The sequence below is a fragment of the Erinaceus europaeus genome, chromosome 19, assembly GCF_950295315.1.
Source record: "Erinaceus europaeus chromosome 19, mEriEur2.1, whole genome shotgun sequence".
Lineage (NCBI taxonomy): Eukaryota > Metazoa > Chordata > Mammalia > Eulipotyphla > Erinaceidae > Erinaceus > Erinaceus europaeus.
The window spans coordinates 33,526,864-33,540,358 of NC_080180.1; the positions used below are offsets into that span (position 1 = coordinate 33,526,864).

At 39.5% G+C, this 13,495-nt stretch overlaps 1 protein-coding gene across 4 annotated transcripts in view; it reads right to left on the reverse strand.

Annotated features, from left to right (window-relative positions):
* The window catches only part of PPP2R2A (protein phosphatase 2 regulatory subunit Balpha), an 81,561-nt gene that overhangs the window by 34,287 nt on the left and 33,779 nt on the right, over positions 1 to 13,495 (reverse strand). For 2 of the 4 annotated variants that reach the window (XM_060178847.1, XM_060178846.1), the window contains exon 3: positions 6,351 to 6,488. The exons of the other annotated variants lie outside the window; for them this stretch is intronic. In XM_060178847.1, coding sequence (XP_060034830.1) covers positions 6,351 to 6,366 — 16 coding nt within the window. In that variant the 5' untranslated portion in view covers positions 6,367 to 6,488. The remainder of the gene's footprint in view (positions 1 to 6,350; positions 6,489 to 13,495) is intronic. 4 annotated transcript variants of the gene reach the window in all.

Genomic DNA, 13,495 nt, shown 5'->3' on the forward strand with positions numbered 1-13,495 from the left:
TACGGCCTGACTTCCAAATATATGAATTCTTTTACCACAAAGGAAGGACCAGGCAGTGTTGCACAGGGTTAAGCACGTTACAAAATGCACAAAGATGCAGGTTTAAGTCTCCAGTAGACGTGAAGCAGTGCTGCAGATCTCCCTCCCCTTTCCTCTCAGTTTCTCTGCCTATATCTAGTAAATAAAAAAATTCAGGCTGGGGAGACAGCATAATGGTCATGCCAAGACTTTCACGCCCAAGGCTCTGAACTCCCAGGCTCAATCCCCAGCACTACTGTAAGCCACAGCTGTGCAGTGCTCCAGTTTCTCTCCGAATCTTTCTCTCTGTATCTCTCCCTCATTTAAATAAATTGAATAAAACATCTAAAAAATAAATTTAAAAATTCTACCAGGTAATCTCCTTTCCTTGTTGGTACATTTCAGCAAAAACAAACACTAACAGAGACAACTGTGTACATTACACAAAAATATCCCTGGAAACCCCTAAATAAGAATATCCAGTAACTGAACACTCATAGGGTGAAATCAAAGACAAAAGCCAAGAATTTCAAATCTGTAATTGTCTTCTGCTTCTGGCCACAAGGGACTAAGACAACCTGGATTTATCCCTGGCTGTGAATCACAAAGATAAATGACAAGACAGACAAAACATGGGCTTTCAGACAGTGGATGGAAGGAGTGTATACAGAGCCATAAACCTTCAGAAAGGAGAGAGAAATAGGCACCATACTTGCTCCGATTACTGCCTGGACAATCTTATGAGTAAAGAATTAAAAAAAAAAAAAAAATCCACGGAGTAGCTGGGAGACAGAAATGAGGGGGGGGGGGACCCAAAACACCTAGAATTTGTGGCCGGAATATAGAAAGAAAGCTTAATGAATCTCTAGAAAGGTGACTTTGAACATTAGGTTGGATCTGACCACAAAAATCTAAGAAAGCACAACCAGAAAGTTTACGAGGGCTCAGAATAGTTAAGGATCCAAAAAGTCAAACAAGAAAGCCTAAAAATAAATTTTTTCTGTAGTTTTTTTATTTTATTTTATTTATTTATTCCCTGTTGCCCTTGTTTTATTGTTGTAGTTATTATTGTTGTTGTCATCGTTGTTGGATAGGACAGAGAGAAATGGAGAAAGGAGAGGAAGACAGAGAGGAGGAGAGAAAGATAGACACCTGCAGACCTGCTTCACCGCCTGTGAAGCGACTCCCCTGCAGGTGGGGAGCCAGGGTTCGAACCAGGATCCTTATGCCGGTCCTTGTGCTTTGCGCCACCTGCACTTAACCCGCTGCGCTACAGCCCGACTCCCAGCCTAAAAATAAATTTAAAAGGACCAAATCATCACTAAAGAATAAACCTGCTCTAACAAAGCTTTCAAGGCAAGCTCTGAAAGGGTTAAACTGACTGAAATAATGTTGTCTAGCACAAAACCTAATACTCAACCATCTAAATCCACTGTAGGCCATTTAATTTAAAACCAGCACGCCTATAAAAAGAAAATATAACCTGAAGAAAAAAAATTCAACACCAAATTAACAAATTACGAGTTTAACAGAAGCAAAACAGAAGTCAAGAATAGTCAAAAGATTAAAAATATATACTATCTGAAATACAAGACAAATTCAACAGAATTAACTGATTAGACAATGTAGAAAAGATCAACTTGAGGGCTGGGGGAGATGGCATATGGTTATAAGCCTGAAGATTCTAGGTCCCAGGTCTAATCCCCAGACCCTCACAAGCCAAAGCCCAGCAGTGCTCTGGTAAGCGGGGTGGGTGGGTGGGTGGGTGGCTGTGTGTGTGTGTGTGTAGAGTCCAACCTGAAGGTCAGAGATGACAAAGATCTGTTGTTAAAATATCAAGTGTTCTTTTCTTTTTTTTTTTAATTTGATTTGGAAGGAGGAGAGATACTCCAGAGAAGGGAAAGACAGGAAGAAAAAGACACACGTGTAGCACTGCTTTGCTGTGCCCTGCAAATGCAGACTAGTGGCTCGAACAGAGCGCACATGATCACCTGGCCTCTGAAGAATCTTGAGATCGTTTACAATATTCAGTGTCTTAACATACGTATCACCCTGAAGTAAAAGGGTTTTTATTTTATACAATTACCAAATGATCAGATGCTGGAAGTGCAGACAGAATGGAGTTTGACTTTAGGCTTTCTTGGAACTAAGTTGTTCTCAGCACTGTGAACATTTGGTAGAGTATTTTAAGGCATACAGACTGTGGGACAACTTCTTTGAGATTTTTCTACAGAGCTAAGGAGACAGCATACTGGTTACACAAAAAAAACCCTTTCATGCTCAAAGCTCAGATATCCCAGGTTCAATTCCCTGCACAACCAGAAGCCAGAGCTGAGCAATGCTCTAGGAAAGAAAAAAAAAAAAAAAGAAAAGAAAAAATGTCCTACAAGCTACTGAATCACCAGTACATTTGACCTGGTCAAATAAATGCCAATAATACTGCCAGTCGTTGGTAAAACTAACTTTAAAAGAGTTCAATAACAAGAGTTTATTTTATATGTATATACTGACAAAAGGTATAGTGAATTATTTAAATTATATGTGCTTGGAAGTTCAACTTTATATATTTTCTAAGTATTTAGGAGTAAAAATATTCAGTCTCTATCCAATAAGAAAATAAAGATAACTTAAAATTTTTAATACAAAATAAAAAGAGAAGGAAGCCGAATAGAACTAGCTATCTTTTCCTCACTGTGTCTACATCTAAAAAGGCTAGCAAAAAAAAAAAGAAAAGAAAAGAAAAGAAAAAAAGAAAGAAAAAGAAAAGAATAAACCTTGTTTCATCCAAGAATTATGCAAATAGGATAAAGCTTCAGCTACAGAGAGTCCCTTAAAGAATTCCAGTTAGGATTTTAAAGGTTCTGTTTTCTTGTCACAATAAAATTTGTTACAGACTAACAACCACTTCTTCTTCTAGCGTTTGCCCTTCTTCCGTAACAACCACTAATGCTAATCAACTACTTAGTAATTTGGGGGGGGGGGGACTCTGAGGGTAAAGATAAAAATCAGTGCTATAATATAGCTTTAAAAATTAACACAAACTAAATGCATATACATATTTAAGACAGCAGTTTTTGTTAAAGAATACAGTTATTATTACAAGCTAACAGACTTAAAGAAGTGAGTAGGTCTCAGGAAATACACAGTACCTGAGCACCAGACTTGGATGTCAGAGACCGCAGAGGTTCCCCAATTTAATCTGCAGTACATGCCAGGTCAGTGGTGCTCTGAACCCCCCCCCCAACCCATAAGAAATAACTAAAATTTAATCTTTAAATGAAAAAAAAATATAAAAGAAGTGGTCTGGGAGGTGGTGCAACAGTGATAAAGCTTTGGAATCTCCAAGCATGAGGTCCTGAGTTCGATTCCCAGCAGCACATGTGCCAGAGTGATGTCTGGTTCTCTCTCTCTCCTCCTATTTTTCTTATAAGTAAATAAAAAATTAAAAAGTATGGTCTCAATGTGTAAGCTTTTTGAAACTAATTCCATAATGTTTTAGTTTTACTTGCTATATAGATAGTGTCAAAATGCTTCTGTAGGTCCTTTCTTGAAACTCAAGTGATATAATGTAGCAGCCATTACCAGTGCTCTGGTAAAAATAAATAAATAAATAAGCATTCATTTGTAAAGACACCTCTCTCTGGATCAATCTTTCAGAGCATGCATTCTGAAATAAACTTAACATACGTAGGAAAGGAAAAAAAATAGAATAAAGGCTAGAAAAATAACACTATTTTATTAGGAAACTTCTAACGTAGCAAACTAAAGCTCCGGAAGGCCAATACAACTGCAGAAGTTGTATAACTAGCCATCACCATGGGTCTCCACTGGAGATCTTACTCTGACAAAAAAGGATCCCACGTTTACTTTTTCCTTCTTTCTCCAGGGTTATGGCTAGGGCTTGGTGCCTGCACTACGAACCCACTGCTCCCCTGGAAGCCGTTTTTCCCATTTTGTTGTCCTAGTTGTTTATTGTTGTTGTTATGATTGTTGTCACTGCTGTCATTGCTGGGTAGGACATAGAGAAATTGAGAGATGGGAAGACAGAGAGGGGGAGAGGAAGACACCCGCAAAGCTGCTTCACCGCTTGTGAAGTGACCCCCCTGCAGGCGGGGAGCCAGGGGCTCGAACAGGGATCCTTAGGCCAGTCCTTGCGCTTTGCACCATGTGGGCACTACCGCCCTCCCCCACCACTTACTTTTTCTAAAACTAGAACTGACCAACAAAAGTGATTTAGGTAGTCTAGGAGGTGGCACAGTAGAAGAAGCATTAGACTCTCAAACATGAGATCCTGAATTCGATCCCTGGCAGCATATGTACCAGACTAATGTCTGGTTCTTTCTTTCCTCCTACCCTTCTAATAAATAAAATCAAGAAATATTAAAGAAAAAAACCACAAAAGTGATTTAGTAAAGTTAATACTGTTGGTAAATTACAATCTAATTAGTCATGAAATCAGCCTGGATTGAGATCACCCTGGTGCGTGGATGGAGATATCAAAATGCATAGATTAATTTCCTTAAGTCTTAAGACGTTTGTAATTTTGATTCCTTAATATTATTCTAAAAACTCACTGAGCTTTGCTTTTCAGATACTAGCAAAGTGAGGTGAGAACACAGTAAGTATACAACCACAGTCATTAAATTCAAGAGTTGCTGTCAGTAACACTCTGGTGCATGGCAACAGAAAACAATTCTCATTTTTGATTTGGTTTAATATTCAGAGCTCAGTCTAAGAAACTAGTTTGTTTGGACACACTGTTACTTATCAATATCCCCTATAGAGCAAACAATGAACTTTAGGATTGGCCCTGTATGTAATTTGAATGTAACTAACCCAAATGTCTTCTCAAACGTAGCTTCTCCCAATATAAGAATTTGTGCTAGTTTCCTGCTAAAGGGGTAAGTTAGCTTTAGAAAAAAGTTGTTTTCTTATAGATCATTATGATGTTGTTCTATCACTGTTGACCTCTAGAGGGAGCTCAAAGTCCGTTATTCTCCTCCCCCCACCCCCAAAGGTCAGACAAGCCCAAGAAATGAGTTTATTACAGCACTTTGCACTGTTTGTCAGCCTTTAGTAAGCCCGCTGCTCCCCAGAAATGAGTATGACTTGGCCTGCTCATATGCTCAGCCATGTCCCCCCCCCCCTCCCTCCCAAACTCCTGAGGCTGTAACTTTAATAGTTCTTTCCCACTTGGCGCTGGCTAGGATGGATTGCTATAGTGAAACGGGGGAAGGCTGTAGGCACGAGGGGCACTTGGGGACTAGTTATTACCAATGAAGGAGACCAGTGCATCTTGCATCTCTACCCTCTTCATGTCAGGACATAACAGAAAATATCACATTAGGGGAGAGAGGGACACGGGAGGGAGAGGAAGAGGGAGAGAGAGACAGAGACAGACAGACACACAAACTGCTCGGGGCTAGTAGAGAATAGTGGCTATGCAAAAACTTTTGTGTATTAGGTTCAGAGGTTCCAGGTTCAATGCCCAGAACCACTGCAGGTCTAATGTGAGCAGAGCTCTGGACAAGTGGGCGAGTGTGTATGTCTACCTATATCTTTTCCCTGTGTCTCTTACTCTCTAGAGAGAAGGGAGAGGCAAAGCAGGTATGATAAAAATGGACTGTTCCTGTCTGCCCAGGAACTGTTTGGCTAAGTCTTCACTTGGGCACCCACCCTTAAGAACTAGGAGGTCATTATTTTAGCATGCCTGTGACTACATCCCGGGTGAGCCATCGACAGGAAATTCTACACATGTCATACTGCCATACCCACTTCTCTTTATCTACCTGGTCTTGAAGAAGTAAATCAAATTCCTAAATTAAGACTCCTCAGTTTTAAATATGCACATCATAAAGTTGCCTAAAGGGCTAAACAAGTAATAATTGCAAAGAAAAGAGCCTTGTAATGAGGTACATGGTGTAACCACATTGGCACGCAGATGTTGGCTAGAGGTTTGGGCTTTGTTTCACAAAGTAGAAACAAACATTTAACCTTGCTTGTTTATGGGCTGTTTAGGTCAATCTAGTGTCTTCTTTACATCTGGAAGTTCATCAAAGGCTCTGGCTTAGATCCCTGGAGCGTGAAGTAAAAGCCCAAACTAATAACATTACAGCTGCCTTGCGCTCTGCAGCACGCAGGCTGAAACAAACTGGTCAAGGACAGGAATTCGTACTCTTGTGTTCCTTGACCAAAATATCACTTCAATATCCGTAACTTCCAATAACACACTAATACTCTTTATAATGGCCTTGCTCAACCTCTGACTCAGTGAACAGGAACATGTTGTAAGCTCAGAGACCACTGGCTATTGACGCTCATACAGAACCTACATTGTAATGTTGCCATGAGAGTCAGGGTCCAAGGGTAATTTCCAGAGATGTTTTCTGGAACCAGTCTCCCTTCTTTTTAACTTGTTCCTGGATAATCTGTTATCATGTTTGGATAAAATGGAATGGAACCATACCCTCCTGCAATAAAGAACAGAAAGATAAACAGTTGCTAATGCAGTTAAGTCTACAGGAGTGATCTTAACAAACAAGCCTCGGAGTACTAATGCTACCTATATGTTATTAGAAGGTGAAGTTATTAAACCTCAAGTTTGGAAGTTCAGAAAGTTCAACTTTTAACTGGCTTATAATTTCTCAAAGCAAATCACACTTATCCACTTGCCTTATCTAAATATAACACAAGTAATTTCTCATGGGAACTATATAAACAAGTAGCACTGTATAAAGCTTTTGTACCTGCATGTCTTACTAAGGTTACTTTTATAAACAGAATGGGTGTCTGGTTATTATTATCACCTAAAATCTTTACAAACTATGAGTCGTAAGGCCGTGCTCTAAGAGCCAGAATGTTCTTCCTTGTTCACTGTTAGTAGAGTCACATGCTACTTAAAATTGTTTTCTAATAGAATTCCTCTAGTTTACCTACTAACTGGGTCCAAAGGGGATAGAATATTTAGATTAAAAGGCTAGTGATCTTTAAAATGGTACAGACTTTGCTCCAGTGATAAAAGGGAGCCCACTGAGTTGTTAAAAAAAAAAAACAAAAACACCACTGATCCATTAGATGATCACCTTATAGCACCCAGGCTGAAGAATGAGTAGAAGATTGAAGTTAGGTTAACAGAGGGAAGCATGGAGAGCAATGTGAAGCCACTCCAGAAATCCTAGCATGTAATGATAGTGATAGGAGTCAGCACAGTACGATAAAAACATTACCATAAGTAGACAACATTTAAAATATACTTCCAATAATGTTGGATATTAACCAATACAACAAAAGTTGGTTAATATGTCCACTTCAAAGACGAAGAAACTAAACAGGACCAGGAGACAGTTTTCAATGGCTTTAACTCTGCAATTCATTGTCCTGCTTAAAGTTATCATTTTTAATAAACTAAAATTATTTTCACAAGATCCTATTTTCTCTACATGAATTAAGATGATTATACTACTGAAAACTGGTTTAGGTTTTTTATTTTTTAATAAATTACATGCACTTTTGCTGCTGTTTCACAAGTCATTCTTTCAACAAGCATTTGATTGGACATATGCTGGTCACTCTAAGATTTCTAGGTGCTAGATTTAGTACAAGTAAGAGAAAAATATCCATCTTCTTGGTTATTACAGTCTAGTAATGGGGAAATAATGAAAGCAAATATGTGATTAAGTATTATCAGGTAATACTAAATACTACAAAATAAGACTTAGTAAGAGGATAGAAAGTAATGAGGAACAGTCTGGGGAGTGGCACAGTGGATAAAGCATGAGCTTTATCAAGCATGAGCTTCTAAGTTCAATCCCCGGCAACACATGTACCAGAGTGATGTCTGGTTCATTCTCTCTCTCTCTGTCTCTCTCCCCTATCTTCTTCATGAATAATTAAAGAGAGAGAGATAAAAAAAAAGCTTTTCTGAGACAGTAACTTAGGTTAAAAACCAAAATGATTAGAGAACTAATTGTCCAAACTTACAAAGCACAGTATTCTAAACATCGGGGCTGTATTAGGTACAGTGAGTTTGCTGAAATGGAACATTCAGCAGAGGCTGGACCAGATACAGCCTTGCATGTATATGCATGACTGAGGGGTGTGTGTGTGTGTGTGTGTGTGTGTGTGTGTGTGTGTGTGTGTGTGTGTGTGTGTGTGTGTGTGTGTGTGTAAGTAAAGGAATACTGAAGAGCTTCTAGCCTCTGTTACAAAATAATTATCTTGTGTCAATAAAGTACAAAGTTAAAAGAAAAATGGCTCTCAAGATGAGTTCAAGTTTTTAGAGCCCAAAGGAGAAAGGAAGTGCCATTTACTAGAGAAAGACACATCGGGAACAAGCAGGGGGCCCGGGTGGAGATGTGCCTGGTTGAGTGCACATGTTACAACGCATAAGGACCAGGGTTTGAGCCGCAGGTCCCCACCTGCAGAGGGAAAGCTTTACAAGTGGTGAAGCAGGGGATGGAGGATAGATAGAATAATGGCTATTATGCAAAGAGACTCACATGCCCGAGGCTCCAAAAATCCCAGGTTCCAAACCCCCCCCCCCCCATCAGAAGCCAGAGCTGAACAGTGCTCTGGTAAAAAGTAAATAGAAAATCTAAAAAAAAAAAAAAAGAAAAAGAAAAAAAAAGAAAGAAAAGAAAGTAGGGAAGCAGGTATCTATCTTCCTCTTCCCTCTTGATTTCTGAGTCTCTATCCAATAAATAAATAAGCACAAAATTAATAAAAAGGAAGACAAGCAGGTTTGGGCTAAGAGGCCAAGAGGTTAATTTCTATATATTTGGTATATACTTCAGTTGGCCATGCAAGAATAAATCTGCAAGCAGACATCTGACAGCAGTTTAGGGAAGGAGATAATTAATGACAGTACCATCAGCTATCACATGGCATTAAAAGACCAATTATGATTTCCTGGTGAGTACGTTAAAAAAATAACTAGAGATGTGGTCTGAGAACTGAATCTTTGTAATTAATTAGCACTGGAGAGAAGTGAAAACACTAGGGAAGGAGACTGAGGGAACTGCCAGACAAAACAGTAGTGCTCCTAAAGAAAATGATTAACTGTGTCCAAAGGTAGCAAGAAACTAAGTGAAGATAGAAAGAATAAGGTTGGCAGGGCCAGGCAGTGGCTCACAAGTGCTGGCGTTTGAGTCCCCCATTCCCACTACCAGGGGAAAACTTCACAAGCGGTCCTGCAGGTGACTAAGACTCTGGCTGGCTCTTCACCCCCACCCCTGCCTATCCCCCTCTCTCAATTTCTGTTTTGTCAGGTAAAACAAATAAAGTTCTTTAAAAATATATATTTTTTAATAAGGTTGGTTTTGGGGACAGCTTGCAGATTTCTGGAGTGACTTCTACAGAAGTGGTTTTACTAAATTAGTGTCCTTAAGTTAAAAAAAGAAAGAGACCGGTTTTCTATGGCTTTGTCAGAAAGAGACGTGCCTCTAGAGTTGAAATGTCTAAGTTGGAATTGCCAACTTTGACAGTATGAGATTTAGCTTACAAAAGTATCCTTTTTCTCTTGTGTCATCAGTGAAGATTTTCCCCTTATTTTTACAACAGGAGCATTTGTCTGGGAAACAAAGAGTTAAACAGGATTCTGAAGCTGATTCCTGATGCTTCTAAACTGCCTGATGAGAGAGCCATAATTTTCCAAGAAAAGTACTTGATAAACTTCAAATCACTGTAAGCTTGAGACAAATGCCCTTTTGCTGATTATGTGAAGGACTATTTAACCAATTTAGAATTCTTAAGTTCTAACAGTCCACTAGGTTTTCTAGATTCTGTTTTCACTGTCTTTGAGCACATCATTATTCAACAGCATGTCTGTGATGACAGAAATATTTTATTATGTGTCATCCAACACAGTAAACACCGGCAATCTGCAATTATTTACTGAGTATCTGAACCAAGAGCTCTGTAGCTGAGGAAATAAATTTACTTCATTTCAACGTAATGGTCACCTGTGCTTAGAGGCTACCACAAGCTAAAGATCACAGCACAGAAAACTTTCCATCTTTTCTGTTTTAGAATTCAGAAGGCTACTAGGCTATTCCTAGAAGATGAAGATCTCACTTATTCCTTTTGGTATGTGTATTTTTAGAACATTAACAGGTTCTAGCACACTGGGTTAGAAAACACTTAAATGATTGCCAACTACTTGCTCCTAAGTATTCGATAAATGTTAACTATTATCCTCAAATTTGTTCTGATCTGTTCTCTAGAGAATTTTTTCCTGTTTCTGTTACTTTTGTTTACTCTGACCCTTCACAATAATACACTGAACCTATTCTCTGTGTTTCTTATATTTCTGCCTCTATGTTTATCTGTTTTTCCTTTGAATTACGAAAATGTCTTTCATTTATTTTGTTTATAGACTGAGGAGTAAATAACAGTAATAACTTCTATCATCTACCTATCTGCTATTTCCAAGTCCTTTTTTTTTTTTTTTTTTGCCTCCAGGGTTATTGCTGAGGCTCAAATTCACTGCTCCTGGAGGCCATTTCCCCCCTTTTGGTCCTTGTTGTTGTTATTGTTACCATTACCATTACTGTTATTGTTGGATAGGACACAAATCCAGGAGGGGAAGACAAAGAGGGGGAAGAGAAAGATAAGACACCTGCAGACCTGCTTCACCGCCTGTGAAGCGACAACCCCCCCGCTGCAGGTAGGGAGCCCAACTCGGACTAGGATCCTTGCACGGGTCCTTGCATTTAGCGGCATGTGTGTTTAACTGGCTGCCTACCACCTGCCCCCTACCCTCCAGGTCCTCAAGTTTAATAGAACAGGGAGGCAATCCTGAACTGAATTCAAGTTTTGGGAAGGAAATAATTCTCAAGTCTTTCTGGTACTTGTCAGCAGTCACTTGTTAAGAACTTCACTTAAGGGAGCTTGAGTGGTGGCTGGCACACATTAACAGTGCACAGTGACCACCTGCAGGGTGCCAAATGAACGGTGAAGCACTGCTGCAGATGTCTGTGTCTGCCTGGGTCTCTCAATTTCTATGCAAAGTAAATCTCTATCCAAAAAAAAGAAAAAAATTTCACGTAAGAACTTCCACTGTTTTTTTCCCTTCAAATGTTCTTCATGAGTGTCCTTGAGAATACAAATTAGATCTTTGAATTTCAACAACTGTCTCATAAGAAATCATCTGCTTATACCAATCACCTTTGCTTTCACACTATTAAATATCCTTCTGTGTTTCAACTTTGAAAAGAAAGGCTTTGGGATGGGAGTAGATATAATAGCATAATGGTTCTGTAAATCGACTCTCATGCCTGAAGCTTGAAGTTCCAGGTTCAATACCCTGCACCCACCATAAACCAGAGCTGAGCAGTAAAAAAAAAAGGGGGGACGTGACACATGCCTATATATTTGTATCAATATAACTATGCTGAGTTCATTAGAAAGCATTAGAAACCTCTGTACTAGCTTTCAAATTCCAACTTAAAAAAAAAACTATCCCTTATTTAGTAGTTTAAAATAACAAGCATATCTCAATTTCTATAGATTCTTCTTCTAGCATTTGCCCTTCTTCCGTAGCCAGTCAACAGCGTCAGGTTGAGCCTGATGTAAAGTTTCGAGACCTCCTTTGAATCTGGAGAGGTGGCATTTCTATAGATGATGAGTCTGGACATGGCTTAGCTAGAGACATCTAGCACAGGCCCCTTACAACGTCACTGTACAAATAGACCCTTGACTATTACTGATGAGTGAGAAATCACCTGCATCTTAGCTACATGAACTCCCCAGGAAAGTTCAGAAGTGCCACTGGTCTCTTCTTCCACACGTATATATGTCTAGTCACACTCAAGAGGAGGGAGTTACACATGAGAACATGAAAACTGGAGGCAGGGTGTGCTTAGGAGTTTTGTTTTTTGTTTGTTTAACCAGAACACTGTTCAGCTGTGGTGTATGGTGCTAGAGACTGACTTTCGGACTTCTGAGCCCCGGGCATGTAAATTGTGTGCATAACCAATATGTCGTCTCCTGAATCCTGGGAGTATCTTAAAGGTTGGTTGCCAGACTTCTGGTCAGCGTATAGATTCAGCAGTATGTGGTCAGGTGGCAGAGGGGTGGGTCAAAACAAGCAACTTTGGGAACAGAGTTGAAACTCTGCTTTATGGCAAGACTGGCTCCTACAACCACTCCTCTCCACTTGGCATATCTTCTTGGTAAGAACCATTCTAAGCAATTCCATTTCCAGGTCCTACTTTCAAAGTATAAAATATCACAACCATAGTGACCTGGCCTCTCAAAGATAAGCCTTAAGTCAGGACACCAACCATATTCTAACTCACAGTCCAAATTGTTTGGCTTTGGCTTAAGAATGATTTCTATTTTTTCTTGTTCTGAATTGCTCCACTCCTACCCTTCAACTCATTGAAGATAATCATCCACTCACTCTGGCTCTTAGAATGCTGAGAGAAGGTGGCGAGAAACAACAAAAACTTAATCGCTTGTTAACAGTCTTCCTGACGTATACTCACACTCGATAGAGCATATAGTCTTACTAGATAATGAGCGCTCAGGTTCTTTGTCTTATGCTTGGAATTATGTAGAAAATACAACTGAGAAGGGACGTAAACAGATTTGGCAGACACAAGACTACTAGAATGCTGACCGTACAGATCTACCCAGCCTACACAAGCAGATAGAAGGTATAATGCCCAAGGGTTAGACCCTGAAATCTAACAGCACCAGATTTCCAGGTGCTATGCTTTTAGTTAACAAAAGAGGATTTTCAAACATTTTAGCATTTCACTGGTGGAAGTATTTATTACCTCAGCAAAGTTGCAGGATACAACTGCACAAAAGTCAACTGTGTTTCTAAAAATTGGCAATGACCAATTCAAAAAGCATATAAATGATTCTTCTCACAATAACATCAAAACGCATACATAGGGTTAAACAGAACCCACAATGTTTAAAGACTTTCACACTGAAACTCTGTAACAATGCTTAAAAACTGAAAGCATACATAAATGGGAAAAATGTTGCTTTATGGGTTAGTAAGAATATCAAGATGTCAATACCACCCAAAGTAAACTGCAGATTCAAAACATCAATATCCCAATGGTGCTTTTTGAAGAAATAATAATGCATCCTAAAATTCGCAGTCTCAAGGGACCTGAATAGTGAAAGACCACCCTGAAACAAGAACAGCCAGAGGCATTACACTTCTGAGTTCAAAACAAGAGCTACAGTCTGTGAAGCGACTCCTCTGCAGATGGGGAGGCGGAGGCTCAAACAGGGATGCTAATGCTAGATCCTGCTCCAGCACTTTGCGTCACGTGTGCTTTAACCTGCTGCGCTACTGCCCGACCCCCTAAAACTTTTTTTTAAACCAGAGCACTGACTGATCAGCGGATTTACAGTGGTGTGGGGGAGTTTGATAAACTATAATACTCTTAAAAAAAAACTTTATTGAATAGACAGCCAGAAATTGTGAGGGGAAGTGGGTGGTTGGGGGCTGGGGAGA